The sequence below is a fragment of the Podarcis liolepis genome, assembly GCF_965112155.1.
Source record: "Podarcis liolepis genome assembly, chromosome: 17".
Taxonomy (NCBI): Eukaryota; Metazoa; Chordata; class Lepidosauria; order Squamata; family Lacertidae; genus Podarcis; species Podarcis liolepis.
The window spans coordinates 32,226,276-32,250,993 of record NC_139571.1 but is presented as its reverse complement, the minus strand read 5'-3'; the positions used below and the strand labels follow the sequence as shown (position 1 = coordinate 32,250,993).

Sequence of the window (24,718 nt, the reverse complement as noted above, 5' to 3'; positions counted from 1 at the left end):
ATTTCTAAATAAAATTGCATAACTATTTAGCCAAGCTATTTGGATAAGTGGGCAACCTGATAAGCTGATAACAGCTTACGAAAAAGGTCCTGAAAATCAAGGAGCTAGAAAACCAAAAATAGAGCATCAGCATTAAAAGAGCTGCCATTTGGCTCATTTGTCTTAAATTTATGAAACCAATAAGACTTTTATGGCCTCTGCATTTGGGTGCTCTCAGTCAGAGCCATCATAGAATCAATGATGGAGAAGGGCAATACATATTTTTGAATATAATTTATATTTTTGAATATAAAACACCATCAGCCCGATTTACAGACTCCTGTGCTCCTCGCTACTGTTTTGAACTTACTGTATTTTTCGCTCCATAAGACACACTTTCCCCCTCCTAAAATGTAAGGGGAAATGTGTGTGTGTCTTATGGAGCGAATGCAGGGGGGAGGCAGGCAGGAAAAGTCCCCGCGGCTCTTGCAGGCTTTTCCCCAGGAGGGAGAAGGGACTGACTGGCAGCTTCAGTCCCTTCTCCCTTCTCGTAGAAAAGCCCGCAGGAGCTGTGCGCTCCTTGAAGGGTGCGTGGCTCCTGTGGGCTTTTGTGGGAGGTGGGGGAACCGGGTCCCCCCCTCCAGCCCCAAAGAGTAGAGGACAGGCTGCACGCAGCCTGTCCGCTTCTCCCCGAAATGTGGGCTTTTGCGGGAGGTGCGGGAAGGTCTGGGAGAAGAGGACAGGCTGCACGCAGCCTGTCTGCTTCTCCCTGAGATGGGGGGGGGATAACCACTAACTGAGGCGAACCACTAAATGGCATTCCTTCACTAGGGCTGTGAGATGTAGTGGAGGAAGGGACTGCTGGAACAGATGGCAGATCTGACTTCCAAGAAGTGAGCCGCAGCTGTCACTTACACTGTGGCACTGAGTGATGCATTCCTCAGAGGCCAGATCTGCTAAACCCTGTGGATTCTGCCGCCCAAGGCTGTCAACCTCAACTTGCCTCTTGACCTAAAAAGTAACTGCAGTTCTGTGGAGAGGAGTGAGACAGGGACCTCTTTTTCTGCACCCTCGCCAAATTAAAATGACCTAACACATAACACTGATCCTGAAAGACCTACATTGGCTCCCAGTACATTTCCGAGCACAATTCAAAGTGTTGGTACTGACCTTTAAAGCCCTAAACGACCTCGGTCGAGTAGACCTGAAGGAGCATCTCCACCCCATTGTTCAGATCAGACACTGAGGTCCAGCTCTGAGGGCCTTCTGGCAGTTCCCTCACTGTGAGACATGAGGTTACAGGAACCAGGCAGAGGGCCTTCTTGGTAGTGGTGCATGCCCTGTGAAACACCCTCCCATCAAATGTCAAGAAAATAAACTATCTGACTTTTAGAAGACATTTGAAGGCAGTCCTGTTTAGGGAAGTTTTTAATGTTTTATGTTTTATTGTATTTTTAATATTTTGTTGGAAGCCGCCCAGAGTAGCTGGGGAAACCCAGCCCGAAGGACAGGGTTAAATAATAAATTGTGGTTGTGATGATGATATTCTTTGAGGGATGCCACAACAGTTAATTAATGTGAAACTGTTAACACCATGTAAGAGATGTCCTTAGTGCCAAATGGTTTAAGGAAACACACAAACGTTCTACATAATTGAGTTAGCTTCTGGTAGGGATCCTAGGACAGTTTGCACCTTATGAACAATTGATTTGAAATACCTCAAAGCAACAAAGGACTGATTTCCCCCCATGGACTGTCCTAATGTATCATACCAAGTTTTCATTTTCTTAATATTTTGCTGGGATTTTAATTATATGAATGGACTGCCCATCCTATTTAGAGGGCATGTTTATGGAGACAGGGTGTTGCTTGCAGACGGGATGAAAGTGTCAATTTCACACATATATTCCAGTGCATTGCTAAATTTCTTTCTGTAAGTATGATCTGTTCTAGTTCCCCAACTGTTCCAAAGAAAGTCATGCCAGTGATTTCATTCTAAATTAACTTTTAATAAGCTTTCATGTTTCAGTGTAGTACAAAATGGAGATGCATCTTGGGGAGGGGAAAAGGTTTTTCATTGCAGCATTTTTCATATAGCTGATTGATAATTTCTCATTTAGAAAAATTGGCACTTTTTTTATTATGCATATAGCCGTGATAACTTCAGCAATATATACAAACTAACCTTTTGGCACATATACATACAGGTATTTTACAGATAATAAATAAGAACATTTAAAGCCTAGTTTTATTTTCTCACATATAAAATACTTCACCATTTGGTGATCAAATGCTGTTGATATTTATATTTGATTTTGCCTTGAAATGTGCAATTCATAATACATTTATAGATACTGAACCCTCACTTTTCAGGAATTTGAAAATGGAAGTATGAACTTTTGTCAAGAAGAAACACTGCCTCATCTTTATAGATCTCCTTCAGTACTTAGTTATCAAACTCAAAATTATCATGCCTACACCATAGTTCATCAGGGCATAGAAATCATTTTTGAGCCAGCTAAACTATTATAAATTCTTTTTTAAAAAGAATGTTCTTGAAGGATGCAGTTTGTTGTGTTAGACTCGGGTACGTGCGTACTGGACCACAGTTTTGCCGCCACACACAGGATTTTGGTAACAATTTATTTGTGACATGTTTTTGCTCAAACAATGAATATTAAATGTCAGATAGCCCCTCGGAACAAGAGATAGGAGGTCAGTACATATATATTTCCAGGTACGCTTTTTCCGGTATCCTCATAAACCAACAGCTTTTTGTTTTAACTGAGTTATCAGCTACAAAACTGAAATGATTACTAAAGTATTTTGAGCATTCTAGTAAATACTTCTTCGGGCCCCTTTGTTTTATAGCTTGTCCATGTGTCCATGACTTTCTGATTCAAAGGGTGTAACGCTTGTGCATAATATGAAAGTGTGCATATTCTAAAAGTGTGCAATACTGCTTTTTGTTAAAACCTAGATGATTTCAGACAAACACTGTTATTCAAGCTTCTGCTGTTCATATTGCTGAGCAACAAAATAGGTTCCATCCCCAAATTTAAGTATACCAGCAACAAAGAGGTGTTTGTCCTTTATCCTAGTCCTAGGAACCATGATTGCAGCTGTAACAATTGCTCAAGACTAGGAGTTGTCAAATTGAAATTGATAACGGAAATAGTGTTCCTGCAATCTTTTAACACACCGTTACTCCTATTTACTAATTGCTTGGTACAGTGCCAGAGAGTGCATATGTTTTTATACAGATGCACTGCATTCTTGTTTAAAAAATGAAGATAGGACATTAAAAAAAATTGCTAGCTTCTTCTCTGGAAAATTTATTATCCTATTTAAAAAGTAAGTGTTCAATAAGTAATACCTAAGTGTACATAAGTGCTGACCAACTGCAGAGTCTTCACCCTGCAGTCTTTCAGTCATGTTCAGGGTTGGAGGAGAAATGTATATAACAGGAATATGTTAAGTGAGAACTCTATCTATTGCCCTCCCCCTTCAAGTGAAATTATTGCCTTTCAGTCAAAGGATGCAACACTGAATGAATGACCTGAATGGAAATTGTCCAGCAAAATGTCCAAGTGATCATTAAAAAACCCCTATAAAAATACAAACTCATCAATTGAAATATCTAGCCTTTCAATAAATAGTTTTGGTTTTTTTTACACACAGTACATTATAAAAAAGTGAGAAACTGTAACAAGGTGGTGTGACAATTATGGTAGTTTGCTCTCAATGCAATGTGAGAGGCTTCTTTTAAAAAAGAACAATTGGCTAGTGTGCGCTCTTTTGCATACTGAGATGTAACAAAAATGCTCTAACCCAGAGAAGGGCATCCCCATATTTCACAGTAGGCTTCTGCACGCATATCATTTGCTGGATCGGGAATACAGTGAGGATTTGAATTCTCGTTGAAAATGTTGTCTATTGCACTGCATTCATTTCAGTTGGGTGTGCGTTCAACTGGGCAACCCCAACCACATTCTGGTGCAACCAGTCTATAGCCTGGGTTGGGCGAGAGTCTCTTAGAGCAACGAAGAAAGTAGACAGCATTGCAGAAGACCGATAAATATTTCAATGGGTTCAGCCCCCGAACAGCCAACATATTGGCTCTTTCCCTGAATGGAACTTCTTCACCCACTTGCTATCCTTCGAGGAACTCAAGCGCCGATATTTATTTTGTGACTTGACCTGGTCTCTAAAAAAGAAAACAATGGGGTGGCAAAGAAAGAGGAACATGAGATCCATGGGCACAGCAGGATTGAACTTGGGGGTGGAGGTGGGAACTGCTGACAGAAGGCAGAAGAGGGGGCAGTTAAAATAGCTTGTCAGCATGAGCCCACCAGGGTTCAGTATTGTGGGATGTGAAACACAAGAGCAGTCAAGTACAACATCCCTAGAGTGGACATAAAAGGGGATGTCTGGACCAGCCAGTCGGAACTTCCTGTTTCTCCTAGGCTGGGACAGACTTCCTCTGCATGTGACTAGAGTTAGGTGTGACCTCACCTGCAAAGGTAACCAAAAAGCAGGACTGGTCAGCAATCTCTTTCTCTCTGACACCACATTCGTCTTGGCTTCCAGCCAAGAGAGGACAAAGGAGCTGTCTCCTTATGGGATAGTTTCCGGGTGTATATTACTTTTGTAACTTAGGTCTGCCTTCTGGGATCCATTTGTGAACAGAATGTGTGAGTAAACTCTTTTTATACTTTTATAGAAGACTGTCATGTCTATCTTTTTGTGAGAGACTAAATGGGGAATTAACAAGGAAACGTATTTTAGAGGCTTTAGCGAGCCTGAGCAAACGCATCCGCTGTGCAAGTTTAAAAAGGGGAATGTTACTCAGCTAAATTGTAGAACTTGTTAACACAAGTTGGAAAAGATATAACCAAACAATATATCCTCTCCTGCATCCCTGAACATTCCCACAAGTATTTGGTGGTTTGTGCTTTTTTTCCTCTCCCTCAGAATGCAGAGGATATGTTTGAATTATATCTCATGGGAGGATGCCTGCACACAATCAGAGAGAAGCGTTATGTTTGACTTTCTCTACAATGCCCTAGTAGGTTACGTACAGAACGAGGAGAACCCTGCAGTATGTGCGGTCAGTGGACTAGGGGGTCTAGGCTAACCCCTTAAATGTTCATCTGGCACCTCCTTCCCAAAGCCCAGGAAGCTTCTGCCTGGCTTAGGGAGAGGGGCACGCTGCTCCAATGGGTCCAAGAGCCCTCCTTCCACCTTCCCAAAGCCAGGTAGCTTTGGGAAAGAGGCAGCAGAGCTCCAGCATCCTGTCAGAGGCCTGGCACCTCCTTCCCAAACCCCAGAAAGATTCTGCCCAGGTTAGGGAGGGAGGCACGATGCTCACACATACACACACCGACCTAATCACTCTCAAGGTGGCACCTCTGGCCCTAACTGGCCCCGTCACTGAGGTACAGTCTAGCAAGAGTGCACCGCCTGATTTTGCTTATAATGAAACTTGGCTCTTAATCACCGTTTAGGAAGAGCAGGCATGGGTTGGATTCTACAGTGACCTGTGTGGTGGGGTGGAGCTGCTGCACTCAAGATACTAACCTTGCTAACTAGCAATGCCTCTGCTGCAGCTTGCCTGAATCAGACTTAGGTGGGGCAGGGCAGTGATGACACCGGCAGAAGTGCTGGATCATGTCCGCCACTGTTCCTGTGCAGTTCCAAACCCGCCACTGCCCTGCCCCACCAATTGTGAGAAAGGTGGTGGCAACCCATCACTCATGACCGAGTTCTCAGTGATACAGCTGCAAAGTTCTTACCATGAATCGTGATCAATGGAGTTTTTTCCAAGGCATCTTACGAATTCCACAGCTCCACCTCCTTTTTTGAGGTAAGAGAATCCATCGCGAGAGCAGAACACCAACCTGCAGAGTACACAGAATATTACCATAGCTCTTTCCCGAAACAGCTATTAATACACCATCCTAAATGCAACGTCTTATCTCTTGTTATTTAATCTGTTTCTTACACTGGAAAAGTCTTCTGAATAGTGGCATTTTATAATTGCAGGGAGGAGACAGGTTAACATGTTACTTTATTTCTTCTATGATGAAATTATACATATGGCACTTTGAATTATTCCAGAGAAGCAAGTTATGCTTACAAACCACAAAGATTTTGTGACATTAAAAATACCATCCTGGACCATATTTTGTAAAACATTTAATGCTGCAAGCTTCCACTGTATAGTGCAGAGAAGTATTACAATTATATACTCGCACTGAAGTCTGATCTTTAGCAGAAGACTAAATTAGAAAAACACTGGGGGGGGGGAATGTTGCTTGCTGATTATCCTATTGACACCGTCAGCAAACCTATATGGTAAAACTTTTACTGGACCATATCACAGCATTTCCTCCTTGCTTGCTGCACAATGTATTGATGATTCCTTGCACTCTAGAGGACAGGAAGCCCACCTCTATGCTCTCTCTGGAAGTTTGACTGTATGGAACTACCTTATATCAAGACAGTCCATTGGCTAATAGAGCTCAAGATTGTCTACTCTGATTGGGAGACACTCTAAAACAGGGGTCAGCAAACTTTTTCAGCGGGGGGCCGGTCCACTGTCCCTCAGACCTGGGGGGGGGGTGTCAGGCTATATTTTGAGGAAAGAAATGAACGAATTCCTATGCCCCACAAATAACCCAGAGGTGCATTTTAAATAAAAGCACACATTCTACTCGTGTAAAAACATGCTGATTCCCGGATCATCCGTGGGCCGGATTTAGAAGGCGACTGGGCCAGATTCAGCCCCCGGGCCTTAGTTTGCCAACCCATGGTCTAAAGTGTCCAGAGAGCGTCAAGTATTCCGCTCACTGAATGGGCTGTTCCTCTCCATCCTCCAGCATCCCCAAAGCAGCTTATCACAAGAGTCAGAGGACCCTCAAACAATGTGGGATATGGTGTGGAAGGCTGCTGGTGGTGAGGGGAATCTCCCTTGCATGAGAAGAACTGCCTTTCGCTCACATGGTGCACCTCATGGTGCCAAGGTCTCTCTCAACTCTGCTAGTAGAGATGTTTTAACTCAAGTCTGGTGGACCCGTGGAACTCCGATATTGCTGGATTATAAATCCCATGTTCCCTGACCATGGGCCACGATGGAGGGCCACAGGTTCACCAGCCCTGCCTGAACTCATCTGGGTTTCCCATCCACAGAAAATTTCAGCATACCACTTTCACAGAGAATGGATAGATGGCAACTAGTCCTAGATGAAAGCAAAATGCGCTGCAAGGTAAATCACACACACACACACACACACACACACACACACACACAGCACAATCCATTCTCTTACTTTTTCTGGGTTTCTCCAGCCTTGACTCTGACTTTTTGGATGCCAAACTCAGGGGTACCCCACCAATCGGCCCAGTCGAGAAATGAGCCTTTCTCCCACTGGATTTTGACAATGAGCAAGTCCCCAATGTCAACCTCTGTGTAGATCAGGAACGAATGAGTTTTGTTTGTGGAGATCTCGGGCCTGTTAAAAAAGAAAATCTATGCTTAGGCAATACTTCCCTGAAACCTTGTAAGAATTCAGTTATCTGAGAATGCAGTTGTTTCTTAAATGAGGAAACATGGAAAAGACTAAGGTGCTGGCTCATAGGACATAGCACACATCGTATCAAACATGTATAGGAGCAAAGATGTTCCACTAAATAATCAATTCTACCCACTATGTCAATCCTTATTGTAGCATCCACACAGGCACACGAGAGAGAAAGTGGGACTGTGGCTTGCAAGAGACCAAGCTGAGACGACTCAAAACAAGAGCATGAAGTAGAGACAGAACCCATTGTTCAATACCATTACAGTGTTACCTCGGGTTAAGAACTTAATTCGTTCCAGAGGTCTGTTCTTAACCTGAAACTGTTCTTAACCTGAAACACCACTTTAGCTAATGGGGCCTCCCGCTGCTGCCGCAGCACGATTTCTGTTCCCATCCTGAAGCAAAGTTCTTAACCCAAGGTACTATTTCTGGGTTAGTGGAGTCTGTAACCTGAAGCGTCTGTAACCTGAACTGTCTGTAACCCAAGGTACCACTGTATTAGACTACGTCTGCCCACAGAATCTCACATGGGAGAAGGAAGTTCAGATTTAATTTTAAATCTCTGGTAGACTTAGGTGCCCTAACTGCCTTGTGACTGTAATCTTTGTACACAAAGATATGATTAGAGGAACTCTGCAATAAAAATTCAGTTATCTATGTGATTAAGTCACGAGACATAAGGGCATAAAAATACAGCGCCTACTGAACTCTTCATTTTATTTTATTTTAAAGTGAATGGGTGGAGATCTGCATACACAAAGAACAACACATATGACTTCTACTCATAGCTTTATCATTTACACAACACAACTCCTAAGCAATTTGAAGCTTTTGCCATACCTGGTCAATTGAGTCCCATAATACAGAAAGAGGCAAAGTGATTTTTTACTCTCTGCCCTGCATAGCTGCTTAGCTCCTTAACTATTTCTCAAACTGGATGGCTGCCTTTGTATGCGGAAGTGTTTTGAGGTGTGTGTTTTGGACTCAGTCAGACTACAAGATGCAGACTGAGAAGCAAGCCTCTGCATGACTGATTGATTATAGAGTCTTTGTATAACTCTGTGTGTCTGTCTGTATGTCCATACATTTAACATTTTTCTACTACCCAAAATAAATGCAGTTGTTTGTCAATACTCACAGTGAAATTGCAATATTCTCACTTTCATCCTTCGTGCCATAGAAAGAGAGACGGAATTGCTGGTCTTTCTTGGTTGTATTCACCTTTGCGAAAAAATGGATCTTGACTTGATAATGATAGACTAAGCAACAAAAAGAGAGACCAAAAACAACAGATGAAAAACCTAAATTCAATTCTTTTTAATTATCTTGAGTTAGAAGCCACTACTTTTATTCAAGCATATCAACACTTCTGCATCCAAGTCACAAAGTCAGTTTTGTAAGATTTATTCACCATCAGTTAACAAAAGATCATAAAATCCATTGATAATCACCTTCTGTATCATGTGATGGAAAGGTGGGGTATAAATTTAACAAATAAATCAATTTATACCCAATCATAGAACTTTATCTGATTATCTCATATCTGCAAACAATGCTGTGTTTTTTTTGCATTGTGACTGGATTCTGGACAATAATGGAATGAATTAACAATGTCAATCAATCAATCAATTTATTGTGCATAGCCAAAGGCCTTTACAATGTACAGCTGAGGGCAAGGCAAAGCTTTCCTCTGAAATTGCATGACATACCCTATAAAAGTCTGCAGCATAAAAAGTTTACAGCATGAAATTTTAAAATTAGAGAGCATTAACATGTCTGGAACGGAGCTTCTTAGCTGCCAGAGCAAATTTGGGTACCAGGCGTGTCATCTGTAGATCTTTAATCAGAGTTCGACTGCCACTTCCTAGGGGGATTGGCCCTATACTGTATACAGTGGGGGCAAATTAGCAGGTAGCACATGATATCCTCAACCTGATTGCATCCATCAATGCATTTGCGTTCCATATTGGGAATTCCCAGGTATCTCCCCTCTAAGTATGCTGAGGGCATCTGTTGGAACCTTAGTTCAACAAATGCCCCACTCAGTCATGGGAAAGTCGGTGTCTCAAGGTCTTGAATGTTTGATCTTAATTTGGGGGTACCAGGAAGAGTAACGAGCAGCTATAATGGATGCTCTATCTCGATTGGCATTCTGGTCAAAGATCCAATTTCTAAGGTCATGTGAACTCAGGGCCAAATATTTCTCCATTTGGAGATTTTAAGCCCTAAACTTATTGTGACACTTTTGCACCCAGCCACTTGTTTTTAGTTGCTCTAACCAGAAGAGCTTAGTAGGAATATGGCCCTCAGAGGCATTTAGTCTGTGCCAGTATCTGAGGTAGGCTAGATTGATTCCAGCTGTTATTGAGGGGAGACCCAACTCAGTTCAGAGGTGGGCGACCAGCGAAATTAACAATGTCAGATCCAGACAAAACAGCTGGTACGGCCGCAGCCTGCTTCTCTCCTTACTCGGGGAAAGAGAGGCATGATTCAGGTGGAAGGTTCCTGCACAAGCTCCTTTGAATAAGTAGTGCCTATGCAAGAGAACTACCAGGCTTTTCCATCATTCTCTTTAAATTATATATATTCACGCACAAAAAACCCCCCAGAGATTAGAATCACCACTTTTACCTTTGTAAGGCATTTGACTTCGAGTCTTCAGGTACATCTTGGTGCCCCTCTTGCTTCTTACTCTGTTGGCTTTGTAGCCCAAGTTGTTGCAGCGGTTCTTTCTGCAGCTCAAGCAGAGCCCTTTGTCAAACGCTTCTTTTGAGTTGCAGCGATAGGCCATGATTGGTTTCTCCTCGTACAAGAGGGAATCGATGAAGAGGTGAATGGAGCGTTCATGGGAGCATTTCAGCAGCTGATCTGCGTCTTTAAGGAAAAGGAAGCCATTACGTTACGGATGCACAGCTTACAGATGCGTGCCCTTTGTTAAACAACATATACAATATATGCAGGCGCAGTAAATGGCCTCCAGTTTTGACTTTTTGGAGGCCAAAATCAGTAAGTTTCAATGATGCAGATTTCCCCCCTAGAAAAAGAAGAAGTGTGATTTTTCTGCTCGTTCCAATGTAAGGATTTTCACTATAGATAAGAAGAAATAACCAATGTAATAGGGACCAGCATGAAGATCAATTCTCACATATATATGATATAGGTTAAATACTATTACCTTGAAGGCTATAGTTGATTAAAGGTAAAGGGACCCCTGACCATTAGGTCCAGTCATGACCGACTCTGAGGTTGTGGCGCTCATCTCGCTTTATTGGCCGAGGGAGCCGGCGTACAACTTCCGGGTCATGTGGCCAGCATGACTAAGCCGCTTCTGGCGAACCAGAGCAGCGCACGGAAACGCCGTTTACCTTCCCGCTGGAGCGGTGCCTAGCTATCTACTTGCACTCTGAGGTGCTTTCGAACTGCTAGGTTGGCAGGAGCAGGGACCAAGCAACGGGAGCTCACCCCATTGCGGGGATTCGAACCGCTGACCTTCTGATCAGCAAGTCCTAGGCTCTGTGGTTTAACCCACAGTGCCACCCGCGTCCCATAGTTGATTAAGCTATCATAAATTAAAAATGAGTGTTTCTGACACATTTAAGAATGATGTATTCTATGACACTGTTGATTGTATTTTACTAGTAAAATATTGTGGGTCAAGTCCCCATTTGCAGTGGATATGCTGGACCTAGCCATCCAACATTAAAATAAGCAGCTCTCTAATGCATAACACCTCTGGAGAATATTGAGTGTTTTATTAACCATTCATCCACTGCATCTCTTGAATTCCCCAGTTGAGAATTGATAATGTGATTGGGAAACTAAAAAAAAAAAAATCTAGCTAAACTTGGAATAAGCGTGAATTCAAACAAGAAAAAGTACAAACTTAATGGGTGTTTCTGCGAAGGATCTGAAAAAAGGGAAGCAAGTTTTCAGAAGAATTTAATGTTCAGTAGCACATATGAACACAATTAACCACTAGCTTTCGGCCATATTTATGCCTTTATTAAGAATCAGACTTGAAAACTCACCCTGAAGTCCTCCTTCTGCTATCAGGAGCAGGGCTTGCGCGACGTTGCAACCAGGTTGGAAGATACCTCCATTAGGGTAGATATCAACATGCCCAACAGGTTTCTGTATTCCAATGCTGCGATCTGGGGAACCCCTTGTGAAAGTGTGCAAGACATCTACAAAGACAGCGTCATCTGGGGAAAGGCGTACGGATGAATCAGCATATTCAAAGTTCGGGCCAGCAGGATCTAAACCTTAGGAGGGAAGAAAACTGTTAGAAATCCCTTTAAGTATGATGCTTTTGTACGGCACATTGTCTAAAACAGAGCTTCCCAAACTTTTCATGTTGGTGATACCCTTTTTTTAAAGACATATGGTGCATCATTTCGCGACACAGTAATTCAGTTTTACTAGCAAACCAGAAGTTAAACTAACCCCTTTGCAGCTGCAGGAGGAGTGCAGGGAGCATTCACATGACACACCTACACACTGCAGCCGGCACACTAATGTGTCACAACACACAATTTGGAAAACTCTGGTCTAAAAGAATGAATATTAGTGGTAGAGTTCCATAGGCCGGATTCACCTAACCTTGCATTCTAGCAGAAGACAGTGCAAGGTCTCCCACTAGCACAACGGGCCTTTGCCCCCTCTCTTTCCGCAAATGAGGATTGGAAGAACCCTAATGGGAGGACAGGGAAGATTTGTTTTGTCAGGAAAGTAGAAATACTTGTACCAATGGATTGGTGTAACATTGAATTCCTCCCCATTTCTCATTCAGTTCAATGGCAAAATTCCCACAGATATAAATAGCTCTCAACTGCACCTGCGCCTGCCCTGTGGAACGCCCTCCCATCAGATGTCAAGGAAATAACTATCTGACTTTTAGAAGACATCTGAAGGCAGCCCTGTTAGGAAAGTTTTTAATATTTGATGTTTTATTCTGTTTTTAATCCTTCGGGAGCCGCCCAGAATGACTGGGGAAACCTAGCCGGATGGGCAGGGTATAAATAATAAATGATGATGGTGGTGGTGATGGTGATGATGATGCTAGAAACAGAATCCTATAACTATTAGCACTACATCCCATTTCAGAAAGGTTGTAAAGCCTTTATGTAACATTTTAATGACCCTTTCCTTGTTTTGTTCTGAGGATAATTCATTTTGTAACGTGGAAGGAACCACGGCATTCATCCTTTCCTTTTTTAACTCAATGGCATCAATATTAGCTTACCAGTAATTCTGTTAATCTTATTAGTGGTCAGACTCCCAGCAATGCCAGCAACATGGGCACCAAGGCTGTATCCCAGCAAATGGACTTTGTTCAGTGAGTAACTGAATTGCTCCTATGAAAAAAATCATATTAAAAAGATTAAGCTCTAAATCTATAGTTTTTATCTTGCTTGACACTGAACAGCTGATGAACTGATTTGCAACAGGGGCCAGCCTAGCACTTGGACTGCTCCCAGACTACACACACACACACACACACACACACACACAAGTCATGCCCAGTGCTGCTTTGCACCTTCATTGAGTGCTTTTGCCTGCCTGGATTGGCTCCTCCTTGAACTCTGACCATGCCTCTTTCCTGCTTGGATGGAGGCTGCAGAACAGTGTGTGTGTGTGTGTGTGTGTGTGTGTGTGTGTGTGTGGATACCAACCTACAGTACAAAGGTAAAGTTCACATTGACTGCTATGCCCACTTTTGCTTCCAGTGCTTCCCAGCACAGGAATGAGGCTCCCAGAAGGTTATCTATACAAGAATGTGGCCCTCACCCCGATTTAGTCCAAAAATACTACAGCAGGAAGCCTACCACAAACCCACTCAACTTGCGCTAGAGCAGGGTACAACTCCCATCATCCCTAGCTAGCAAGACCAGTGGTCAGGGATGATGGGAGTTGTAGTCCAAAAACAGCTGGAGACCCAAGGTTGGGGGAGCATGGCTACTATTCATATATCCAGGAGACTAAGGACAAAGAAAAGAAAAAAAGGACAAAGAGGTGTGATCCTTGCCAAAGTGTACCGCTTCAAGCTGCAGCTCGGATTCTCAGATGTTCTTCCATATTAAAAAATCCCCGGGCAGAAATCCAATAGGATGGAAAGAAGGTTCTCTAGTCTGGCCTTCTGCCCAGTCTATATGCAGAACGTTCCCTCCATTGGGAGAATATTTAAACATGTAATTGCCCCACCTGCAGCCCCATGTGGCACACTTCAACAAGAGATGCATCGCTAGATTTCGCTGACTGCATAGCTATGCTTTAATATATAGCGTTTATAGTACATATTCTACACCTTTAACCTTCCTTGAATGTATTATGCACTAAAAATGAATGCAACTGCTTACCTCCAGCCAGTCAACAAACTTGGCAACATCTTCTCCCACCTCCTTTGTGTAGGCAGCAGAATCTGGATAATGTAAGCTGGATCGAGACAGCCAATCAACGACAATAACATTTGAATGGGGTTCCCTTTGATACAGAGCCTTTACCAGCTTGGGGACCCAGCTCTCGTACATGCCAATCACCTGCAAGACAGGAATAGAAACCACATTATTCTGTCTCAAGCTGTCACAGGGACCCCCCAACCAAGGAAGCAGTGTATGAACACACAAGATTAACACAATTTTCAAAGGTTTCCAGTGTGGGAACCTAAGAGGAAAGCATGTTTGATTAGGGAATTATATCATAGCAGCATCTAAGGTATATTTTAGGGGGATGGGAATCACTGAGGACAGATTTCAGCAGTATTAGTATAGTAAGCAAGTAAGCTTTACTGTACGAGCCAAATGCCATGACAAATCCTTAGAATATATATATATATAGAGAGAGAGAGAGAGAGAGAGAGAGAGCTGTAAAGGTAAAGGGACCCCTGACCATTAGATCCAGTCATGACCGACTCTGGGGTTGCGGCGCTCATCTCGCTTTATTGGCCAAGGGAGCCGGAGTACAGTTTCCGGGTCATGTGGCCAGCATGACTAAGCCACTTCTGGCGAACCAGAGCAGCGCATGGAAATGCCGTTTACCTTCCCGCTGGAGTGGTACCTATTGATTTACTTGCACTCTTGACGTGCCTTCGACCTGCTAGGTTGGCAGGAGCACGGACTGAGCAACAGGAGCTCACCCTGTCGCGGGGATTCGAACCGCCAACCTTCTGATAGGCAAGCCCTAGGCTCTGTGGTTTAACCCACAGCGCCACCTACGTCCCATATATAGCTGTGTAAACAGCCACTGCCTGAACCATCAAAATCATAGAATGCAGATGCACACCTAGACTGGGGACTCCACACAGAATACACAAATTTCCAATTTAGACCTATTATTAGTATAGTGAACACATACAAAATTCCCTCTCACAAGATGTGGTGATCAATTGTAGCCTAGATGGCTTTAAATAAGAATATGAAACTCTACTCGTCTAGTCTAGCATCCTGTTCTGGCAATTGCCAACCTGTTCTCTCACTGCCTGTGCAAAGCCTGCGAGACCTGAGCACAAGGGTCTGCCCACTTGCAATTCCCAGCAACTGTCATTTGGAGGCATGTGGAGGCAATGGAATGGAGGCAGAACATGAAAATCTACCTAAACAGAACTGGACACATTTGCGAAGGATAAGTCTACTATTCACCATGAAAGCTAAATGGAAACTGCATGCACAGAGGCAATATATCCATTGAATACCAGATGTTTGAGTCAGACAAGAACAATGCCCTGGTCTTAATGCCCTGCTTGTTTAAGGACCAGGGCTAGTACTGGGAACCTTCAGTTCCATATGGGGCCCTGGAAAGTGATTCAGCTAAGAACATCTTCCCAGCAATGAAGTATTCTCATGCTCTGGGTGGCCCTGTCTTATTGGGCCCTCCTGAATCAGAAAGCTTTCCCTGTTTGGGCTGGGACACTACCTGAATAGTAAGGTCTTTCAACAGTGGTGTGTTTCTTCTGTGCCTGACTTCACCCCTTAGCCCTGACTCTTGAACCACCTCTGACAGCTGCCTACAACTCACCCTTGACAGCTTCTTGGCTTCCAGAAGTATCTGGCTGGCCAACGGTGGAAACAGAATGATGGACTAGACCAGTGTTTCCCAACCTTGGGTCTCCAGCTGTTTTGGGACTACAATTCCCATCATCCCTCACCACTGGTCTTGTTAGCTAGGGATGATAGGAGTTGTAGTCCCAAAAACAGCTGGAGAACTAAGTTTGGGAAACCCTGCACTAGACTGGCCCTTGCTTTCTCATTGAACTCTGCTGCTCTTATTTTGCTAAAGGTTATGATAGTTATTTTTTAAGCTTAATATTATATTTGCTGCAAATTACTTATAAACACATAATATGTATTTCTAAGAACAAGTCTAAAGACTTTTTAACACTAAATGGAGCTCAGAAGGCTATCCGCCACCCAGAAATGTGACAACTATTTGAAGTCTTCAAACAAAAACATCTTGAAGGTCCCAGGCCACAGAGAGGTTAGGCTGGCCTCAACTAGAGCCAGGGCTTTTTCGGCTGGGGCTCCGATCTGGTGGAACGCTCTGTCACAAGAGACTAGGGCCCTGCGGGACTTGACATTTTTCTGCAGGGCCTGCAAGACAGAGCTGTTCCACCAGGCCTTTGGTCAGGGCACAGCCTGACTCCCTCCTTTGGCAATCTGCACAGAACTCTAGCCCAATGGTTGACATCAATTTGATTTGAATTAATTTTAGAATGAAATGATTTTAGAATGTTGTACTATTTTATTGTTGTTAGCCGCCCTGAGCCTGGCTTCGGCTGGGAAGGGCGGGATATAAATAAAATTTATTATTATTATTATTATTATTATTATTATGTAGTATAGCATATGAGAATGATACAGAAAATTCGCTAATAGACTCTGTTCAAACCGCTCTGAATCAGAAAGCAACTGTGAAGCATCAGGAGAACTGCAACCCTTCTTACCGTCCATCCATGTATAACCACAAAGGTTTTACTGGTATGATTGAAGCTGCACTGCGCTACACTGGTTTCCTGGCCAGGAACTATGAGGCAGGTGTCTTCATCAGGTTTCCCAGGTGTCCTTAAAGAAAATTTGCTCTCGATGCTGCTGAAGTCCCACTTTTTGTCCGTAGTGCTCCCTAATGTGAGAACAAAACATGAAAACATTAAAATGACTTAAAAGAAAAGGAACGCCAGCAAATAATGTGATCGTTCTGCATTGCACACACAGCCTGTGTGGCCATAGTTCTCTTAGAATCATAGAATCATAGAGTTGGAAGAGACCACAAGGGCCATCGAGTCCAACCCCCTGCCAAGCAGGAAACACCATCAGAGCACTCCTGACATATGGTTGTCAAGCCTCTGCTTAAAGACCTCCAAAGGAGGAGACTCCACCACACTCCTTGGCAGCAAATTCCACTGTCGAACAGCTCTTACTGTCAGGAAGTTCTTCCTAATGTTTAGGTGGTATCTTCTTCCTTGTAGTTTGGATCCATTGCTCCGTGTCCGCTTCTCTGGAGCAGCAGAAAACAACCTTTCTCCCTCCTCTATGTGACATCCTTTTATATATTTGAACATGGCTATCATATCACCCCTTAACCTCCTCTTCTCCAGGCTAAACATAACCTCTTGAAGGGTCTTCCTTGAGGATGGTATGGAGGGTGGTGGACCACTGTCCCCTGCCCATCCTAGGATGCTGGCAAGACCAATGCCCACAACTATCATTGCTTTAGCAGCTGTATTAGCAGCTAAAGAGGCAGATGGGTCACCCTGTTTCTGATCCCTAGCTACAATGGAATTCATCAGCATGTAACTCATTTGCCGCACAAAGAAAATGCATACCATTATAATTTAAAAATATATCACATTACCAATTAGCCTTGCAAGTTAATTCACAAACATTAGTAATCTGTCTGCATGTGTGTGTACACAGCACACTTCACAAAACACAGTTTATAAAAGCTTTCCTGGCTTGTGTGCCTGGCTATCTATAAATCCTACCATCATCAAATATTTTACTTTACTTGAATCAAGACATTTAGACTTCACTAGCAGCTTCCATCTTGCTCTTTAACAAAAGGGGCAGACAACATATTTTGCAGTGAAGATTGCTTAATTTTAACATTAAGCATGGTCTAATCTCAGTCCTTTGCTCAATAGGCAGCTCTTGGTCTGCTTCTACCTATCAAATATTTATTCACCTTCTCATAACATAGCAAATGTTGGTACTACAGCTGCTTTGTTTATCTAACTGTGTATTCAATTTGTTGTTTCACATAAGAGGTTCACAATGTTCTGGGAACATATTTGTGGAGTGCTGTTCAGAACTAGCAAAGGAAATGATGAAACCATAGCGTCTAATATATGTGTACAAATACAACAGAGACTTGGATTACTCTTAATTAGGCTGAGATTTTACTTTCTGCAACCTTTACAAGAGCTATCATGCTATTACATGTATCCTAGGATGTATATACACCAAAAATATTGAACTGACAGGTTTTCCCACTGAAATCACGAATGTTGCACTGGAATTTATCTATATTATTATTATTATTATTAATATACCACCCTACATCTGGAGGTCTCAGGGTGATTCAGCCCATCATATCCAAGTAGACCAATGTTTCCTCTAACAGTTATATGTTTAATACCCTAACCTAAGCTCTAGGTGAAGAAATGCCAGCATTTTCAAAGGGTGTATTCCCATATTTGCAAAATGAGTCCAGCACCATATTCCTTGGGTTGAAATCAGTAGGACTTTTGTCTCACTGGCTTCTGTGCATTGGTGCCAGGAAGGCTAAAAGGTGTGTGTAGTGGAAGGGAAGTAAAGGAAGCAATTAAACTCATTTATTTTTGTGGAAATTATTCTCAGACTTTGGAATCTGTGACTCTTTGGCTCCCCTGCCTCTGAAGGAAAATATTTTAGTATGGCTGGGATCACACATACCGTATTGTGCATTTATTAGAACTAAATAAATTTTAGAATTATTTTTTCCCCCATTTGTTTATTTTACATAATGCCTTTCAACCTGCTAGGACTCACTGCCATCTTCAGGGAGCTCCCTTTCAAGAGAAATACGTTTTATTCCTTCAGTCCTAGCTGAAGAATTTTGGTTCAGGCAGGCATTCCCAGGTTCATGCTGTTTAATGGTCCAGGGTTTCTTTTTTTTATGCTGACTGGTGCTAGTTCATATTACCGCTTATGATATTTTATGGCAGCTTTCGCACCTCATTGTTGTCAGTCTCAAGTACTACTCACAGTAGCCTTGCAAAACAAATGCATTGTCTCCTCAACCTATTGCCAGTTCCTAAGTATATCTTTAGGTTTATCACAGATTGCTAAATAAATATTCATTTTGCCCACTAAGAAAAGGAAATTCATAGTTGAGTAGGTCTTAAGCTAAGTTAAAACAAGCTCTTTGCTGCTCCATTAAGTGATGAATCGACAGACTTCTGGATGGAATAAAGAGAGCCTTCAACTATACAGAATGCATACAGGAAACCCTGTAATAGACTTCTGGTCATGAAATGTTCTTGTTCCAAACAGAAACACAAAGAAGAACACCCTGTCTCTATTTTATTTACACCTTTGCATTTCTATACTTAGCTACTCTACAACTCCAGCAAGTTCATATAATTTCATACACACAAAACTTTTACCAGTTTATACCTAGCAAGACATCTTGGCATGAAAAGCCAAGCTTATTTCATTTGAATTGCTGCCTGCCAGCTAAGTATACATAGCATACACATATACTGCCTTTATGCAGTATATGACTGTTAAGATTTCTACAGCACCTTTGAAGAGCTCAAATAAATATGAACTGTCTAGACCAACTAACAGTCTATACACCCTAGAACAGAGCTTTAGAAACTGAGTCGCGACACATTAGTGTGTCAGCTGCAGTGTGCAGGTGTGCTGCGTGAACGCTCCCCGCGCTCCTCCCGGGGCTGGTGGAAAGGGGTTAGTTTAACCTCTGGTTTTCTAGTAAAACTGAATTACAGTACTGTGTTGCGAAATGATGTATGTCTAAAAAGTGTGTCACCCACATGAAAACTTTGGAAAGCTCTGCCCTAGAATCATAGAATTCACGAAGCAAGTAAAGGTTAGTGGGAATGTTTTTCCTACCTCTCAAGTACAATTACTTATAGTAGGAATGCTAGTAACCATCAAAAGCAGGGTTCAAGCACCAAAAGCGGGATGCAACACTAAGAAGAATAAATAATTAGAATTATTTTATTGCTGCAATTTGTAATGCCAACCATCTGGAGGCCCAATCAAAACCTCCAATCAGGGATAATGTTTTCCAGTGAAGCCCCACCCTCTCCACCTGACGCTGTTATTAATCCCAGGAGAGAAGCTTCATTAGCCACTAAAAATGAAAAGAAGGCTTCTAGTTTAAAATCAGGGAAAGAGTATTCTCTATAAAACACTGCAACCACCATTCATATCAGCTGAGAGCAGGAGAGCATTTATTGAACTTTGTGCACAAAACTGTTGCAATTTACATGAACAACAATACTCAAAATTTGCAACTACTGTATCAGCATTTACACAGTGTATTCCGGAAACAACTGCTACAGATAAGAAGCTGGCAATTCAGCTGTTAACTGACCAATGTTATGTTAAGGTATTGGTCACAAACTTTCTATAATTCTACAATTCACAATAAAATGAAGCTTTGCCAAGTTCCTTTCAAGTAGTTATTATTTTCCCTATTATGGAAATAGGGAAAATATGTATTAAATAAGCTACATTAACTTCCTGCAGTGTAACTCACTGACTTTATGAAGGACACAAAAAAGATGCTGTGATCAATGGCTGGCAAGTGGTATGTTGTAAACAGCTTCACTGATCAGGAACAAAAGCCCACCGACTGACACCCGATGGTGAACCAGAGGCCAAGCCTAATCTTTGAGAAATGGGTGTTTAACTTGGTTGCAAGTGAGGTATTTTGCAAGGGGGATTAAGAAAATATTTGGGGGTTTTCCTACTTGACTAAAGAGTTCTCCTTGTCATTCTTTTCATTTTCTGCATTTTAGCTATGTGTGCTTTCAGAGCACAGAATAGAACGTTTCAAGCTGATGATGTGTGGTCCTGTTCTGCCCAGTTTAGACTGCTGGCCTAAACTTTTGCTGGTGAAGTACACAGGACTTAACAGTACAGTGGTACCTCGGTTTAAGAATAGTCCAGTTTAAGAACGATTTGGTTTACAATCTCCACAAAACCAGAAAACGTGTCCTGGTTTGAGAACTCTACCTCAGTCTAAGAATGGAATCTGAGTGGTGGAAGTGCACCAGCGACGGGAGGCCTCATTAGGGAAAGCGAGCCTCAGTTTAAGAACAGTTTTGGTTTAAGAACGGACTTCCGGAACTGATTACAGTGGTGCCTCGCAAGACGAAAATAATCCGTTCCGCGAGTCTCTTCGTCTAGCGTTTTTTTCGTCTTGCGAAGCAACCCTATTAGCAGCTTAGCGGCTTAGCGCTATTAGCGGTTTAGCGGCTATTAAAGGCTATTAGCAGCTTAGTGGCTTAGAAAAAGGGGGGGAGTGAAAAAAATCGCAAGACGTTTTCGTCTTGCGAAGCAAGCCCATAGGGAAATTCGTCTTGCGAAGCGCAACGAAAAACGGAAAACCCTTTCGTCTAGCGGGTTTTTCGTCTTGCGAGGCATTCATCTTGCGGGGCACCACTGTAAGTTCATAAACAGAGGCATGGCCAAATGTCTGCTGCCTGCAATGTCCTCTAGATCTGGTCTATTATGCTGGCCTCCCAGGTGGCAGTGATACAGCACAGGTATGCTTGCACTGTGTTTGAATCCATTGTAGTAACTTCTGGAATGGAACTGCCACCTTACACATGCAAAATAAATGTGAATGGTCTCCCCACCCCCAATATAAATAAAGAAGCCTGAGCAGGACATGCATGCTAGTGTTATTCACAGAGCAGCATGAGACAGAAACTCTGAAAGAATCCACATGTGCTCAAATTATTGCCTTCTTCACATGCCATGGTAAGTCAGAATTTGGTTTGCCATTACCATGCAAACATGCTACCTCCCAGAGGAGAATTTCCCTCTTTTGTTCCTTCTCAGGCTTATTATGTCAGTATGGCACAGCAACTAAGCCAAGGTTTGGTTTTGTGTGTTGTGTGAACCCAGGATCATGGTTAAAGGATCTCCTTCACTACAACCTGTTAAGCAAGCAAGCGAACTGTAAAATGAACCTTGACTTCAGAATATGTGAAGCTAGGGAAGGCAGAACTTGCTGTTTCTACCCATCACAAATCTGTTAAAAGCACATTAGTCCTGCCATTTTGCTCATGCAGCCACAAGACTGGAATAATGCAACATATGAAAATTGGAATGTGGTCACAGAGTGACTAATCTGTAATATGTAAGCCTGAATACTGAACACTACCTTACCAGATGGTAACTTGTTACCTACAGTCATGAAAGGTGCTTTTAAAAAGCAACGAATAGGTGCTTTTTCTGCACAAGCAACTTTGGACTTTCAACAACTCTAGCAACTCCGACTAAGGCTTTTAAATAATAATAATAACAACAACAACAACAACAACAACAACAACAACAACCTCTTCAAGGAGCCCAATGGGGTGGTGGTAGTCAGCGAAAGTACTTTACTAGGAGCATATATACCAGAAAACAAGGGCTACATCTTGCAGACAGAAAACATGCAGTGTGCAGTGCGATTAGAGAAGCCCTTTGCTAACACTTTGCCAAGTTTTGTGTGAGGGGCGGAAAGGAGAATTTTAGGCACTCTCCATCTATCTCCCTTGAACTGCAAACCTAGTGTACGGCCAATCTTTCTTCCATCCTTTCAGCTTTCTACCCGGGTCTCTAAGGATTGCATCTGGAGATTGGGGTGTGTGTTGCTATATTGGCCTCCAATGGGCACAAGAACATAAATGCGCGTGCATGAGGACTAGACGACTGACTTCCAACGCACCCTGTGGAGACCAAAACACCCGCGAAACAGCGCTTTTCCCTTCCCTTCCCTCTCTGGTTACTACACAACTTTCCACAGGCACTTCCTCCTCCCCCCTCCCTCCCTCGAGTGGCGCTTTCATCCTCCAGGGAGCATCCCAGCCAGGCTTTCCACGGCACGGAAGCTGGAGCCGAGGCAGCAGCCGCTCTCCCTCCGCACGATCCCTCCCTCCTTCCCTGCCTGCACCGGCTCCAGCAGCCCTTGAACCAGGGTGACCTTGGCCCACGTTCCAGGCATTCCTGGGCTCGCGAGCGGAGGAGTTACTAGCGGTCACCAGCAGCAGCCGTCAGCCGGCGGGCCCCTTCCCCGCCCAGCACACTCCTCCGGAGCGCGCGGGTGCCGGAGGAGAGCCGCCCTGCCCACTCCTGACGCGGCGGCGGCGGCGCTGACACGAGGAAGGGCGGCGGGCAGCAACAAGGAAGCGCGCAAAAGCAGCCGAGGGGCGGGAAGGAAGCTCGCGCCTCGCAGCGTGCGCGCCCCGAGCCACAGAACCTGCGCCTCCCCGACGCGCACGCCGAGCCCCACAAACCCTTCGCCTCAGCGCGCCTTTCCTTTTCGGCTCAAGTTCCGCAGGGCGTCGAGCTGCGGCATCGTAACTCCGTCAAGCGTCCCCAAAATTCTTTACGTATCTCAACCCGCCGCCACCACTCCCACTCCTTTCGCCCTTCCAATCTGGGGTCGTCTTCTCCCCTCTCTCTCCCTTCCGCGGCGCCTCACATTTCCCCGCCAATACGCACAAAACTGCCGCGCAATGGTCCAACCGGCAGGCCCTTCTCTTAAGGGCGCCTCATCACAGAGAAGCCCTAGCGGGCGGGGCAGGTTCACCGCTAAACAGCACACCTGCTTCTTCCGCAGTCGCGGGCAGGCGGCAAAAACTTAAGTCGCCTCATCCCGCGCGCGCTGGACGCGTGGCTGGATTGCTTGCGGAAACGCGGACTGTGCCACAAGCCCTTACAGGGTCCTCCGCGCTTCCGCGCATACCTTTCCCTACCATCCTCGGGTATGAACTTCTCCGAACACCCCCCCCCTCCCCGCTTGACACTTGGCACCGTCCCGGGATGCCGGAGGCGCCCCTGCACTCAAACTTGGGAGCCAAGTCCCCTGACGTCGGCGCGCATTACTTCCCAGTGAGCTCGCCCTGTCAGCCGCCCTTCCAGACCCACCGCGAAAATTGGCGCCCGCTTCTGACTGACCAGCGCCTTATCCTCGCGCTCCAGACGTCCGCTTGTCCTCCTCCCGCCCTCTCTGCCCCTCAGCCGCCTCCGCGGGTTCCCTTCCACTCCGCCCGCTCGACGCGTCTACCTGCTACTACTGCTCGCCCTCCCGCCACCCCAAAGCCAGCGCGGGCGCCGCGCGACGCTCCTTCTCTCCCGCCAACCCCAGCCAGGTTCGCTTCGCAGAGCGCTCGCTGGTCGCGTGGCCGCCTCGCTCTCTGGGCTGCGTGCGGGTCTGCACTTACTTGGGACCGAGGTGGTGCTGGTGGCGGAGGCGGCGTTGCTGCTGCTGCTCGGGGCGCCGGGCTGGGAGGCGAGAGCGACGAGGCACAGGGCTGCCAGCAGCGCGCGCCTGTCCATCGCTCCGGAGACCGGGGTAGCAGAGGCCGGGTAGAAGCTCCGCGAGCGCAAGGTGGCGGGCGGCGTCCGTGCGGGAAAGTTTCCCCTCAAGTTGTGCCGTGCGAAGGCGGGGAGGATTCGGAGGGCGCCCTCGGAATGGCACGAAGGCAAGATACTCGCGCTTGCCCCCCACCCCGCCCAAGCCGGCGCTTTATAGAAATATGCAAATGAAGCTCGGCACCTATTGGTTCGAGGAGGGGAGGAGGGGCCCGACCCCTTGGCTGAGCAATGCGCGCGAGGAAGGCTCCTCTCAAACAGTTCTGCAAGGCTCGCTTCCTTTTGGCGCAGCTGGAGTTTGCTGGGAGCCGAGAAGGCAGTGGGCGGAGGAATGCCTTGCAAGCCCCAAACTTAAAGGACGAGGGGCTGCAAAGGCGCGGAAGGAAACCACTGGGGAATTGAATTAAGACGCTCAAGTGTCTCCCCGTCCCCGAAGTCGCGACGTGGATATAGGAAAAATCCTTGCTAAATCAGACCTGATGGGGGAGATTCATGAGCGGGACCAGACGGACTGGTTTGGTTTCCCACCTGGCAGTGGCGTAGCGTGGGGGGTGCAGGGGGGGCCGG

At 44.7% G+C, this 24,718-nt stretch overlaps 2 protein-coding genes across 6 annotated transcripts in view; one reads left to right on the top strand and one right to left on the bottom strand.

Moving 5' to 3' along the window:
* Nucleotides 1–24,718, top strand: part of LOC310696250 (uncharacterized protein) — a 960,839-nt gene that overhangs the window by 165,370 nt on the left and 770,751 nt on the right. The gene's annotated exons all lie outside the window — the stretch shown is intronic.
* LPL (lipoprotein lipase) lies at nucleotides 1,968–24,471 on the bottom strand. 5 transcript variants are annotated; one of them, XR_014520490.1, is made up of 10 exons: nucleotides 24,001–24,289; nucleotides 16,498–16,673; nucleotides 13,919–14,098; nucleotides 12,805–12,916; nucleotides 11,591–11,824; nucleotides 10,194–10,436; nucleotides 8,701–8,821; nucleotides 7,311–7,493; nucleotides 5,292–5,879; nucleotides 1,968–5,139 (listed from the first exon to the last, which is right to left on the bottom strand). XR_014520490.1 is itself a non-coding variant. In XM_083481522.1 (10 exons), coding segments are annotated over exons 1-10 (1,470 nt in total). In that variant the 5' UTR covers nucleotides 24,116–24,471; the 3' UTR covers nucleotides 1,968–4,185. The 5 variants fall into 5 exon arrangements, 1 of the variants encoding a protein (XP_083337648.1); XR_014520491.1 differs by having other exon boundaries at nucleotides 1,968–5,168; nucleotides 5,321–5,879; XR_014520492.1 differs by lacking the exon at nucleotides 24,001–24,289 and adding an exon at nucleotides 17,161–19,672 and having other exon boundaries at nucleotides 16,498–16,782.

What these genes read in the sequence shown, in the direction of transcription:
- LPL (XM_083481522.1), bottom strand. Translation starts at nt 24,115, where the DNA reads ATGGACAGGCGCGCGCTGCTGGCAGCCCTGTGCCTCGTCGCTCTCGCC. An exon ending in CAGCACCACCTCGGTCCCAA is followed by an intron (nt 16,674 to 24,000) that starts GTAAGTGCAGAC and finishes TTCTCACATTAG; the next exon opens with GGAGCACTACGGACAAAAAG. An exon ending in TGGTTATACATGGATGGACG is followed by an intron (nt 14,099 to 16,497) that starts GTAAGAAGGGTT and finishes CCTGTCTTGCAG; the next exon opens with GTGATTGGCATGTACGAGAG.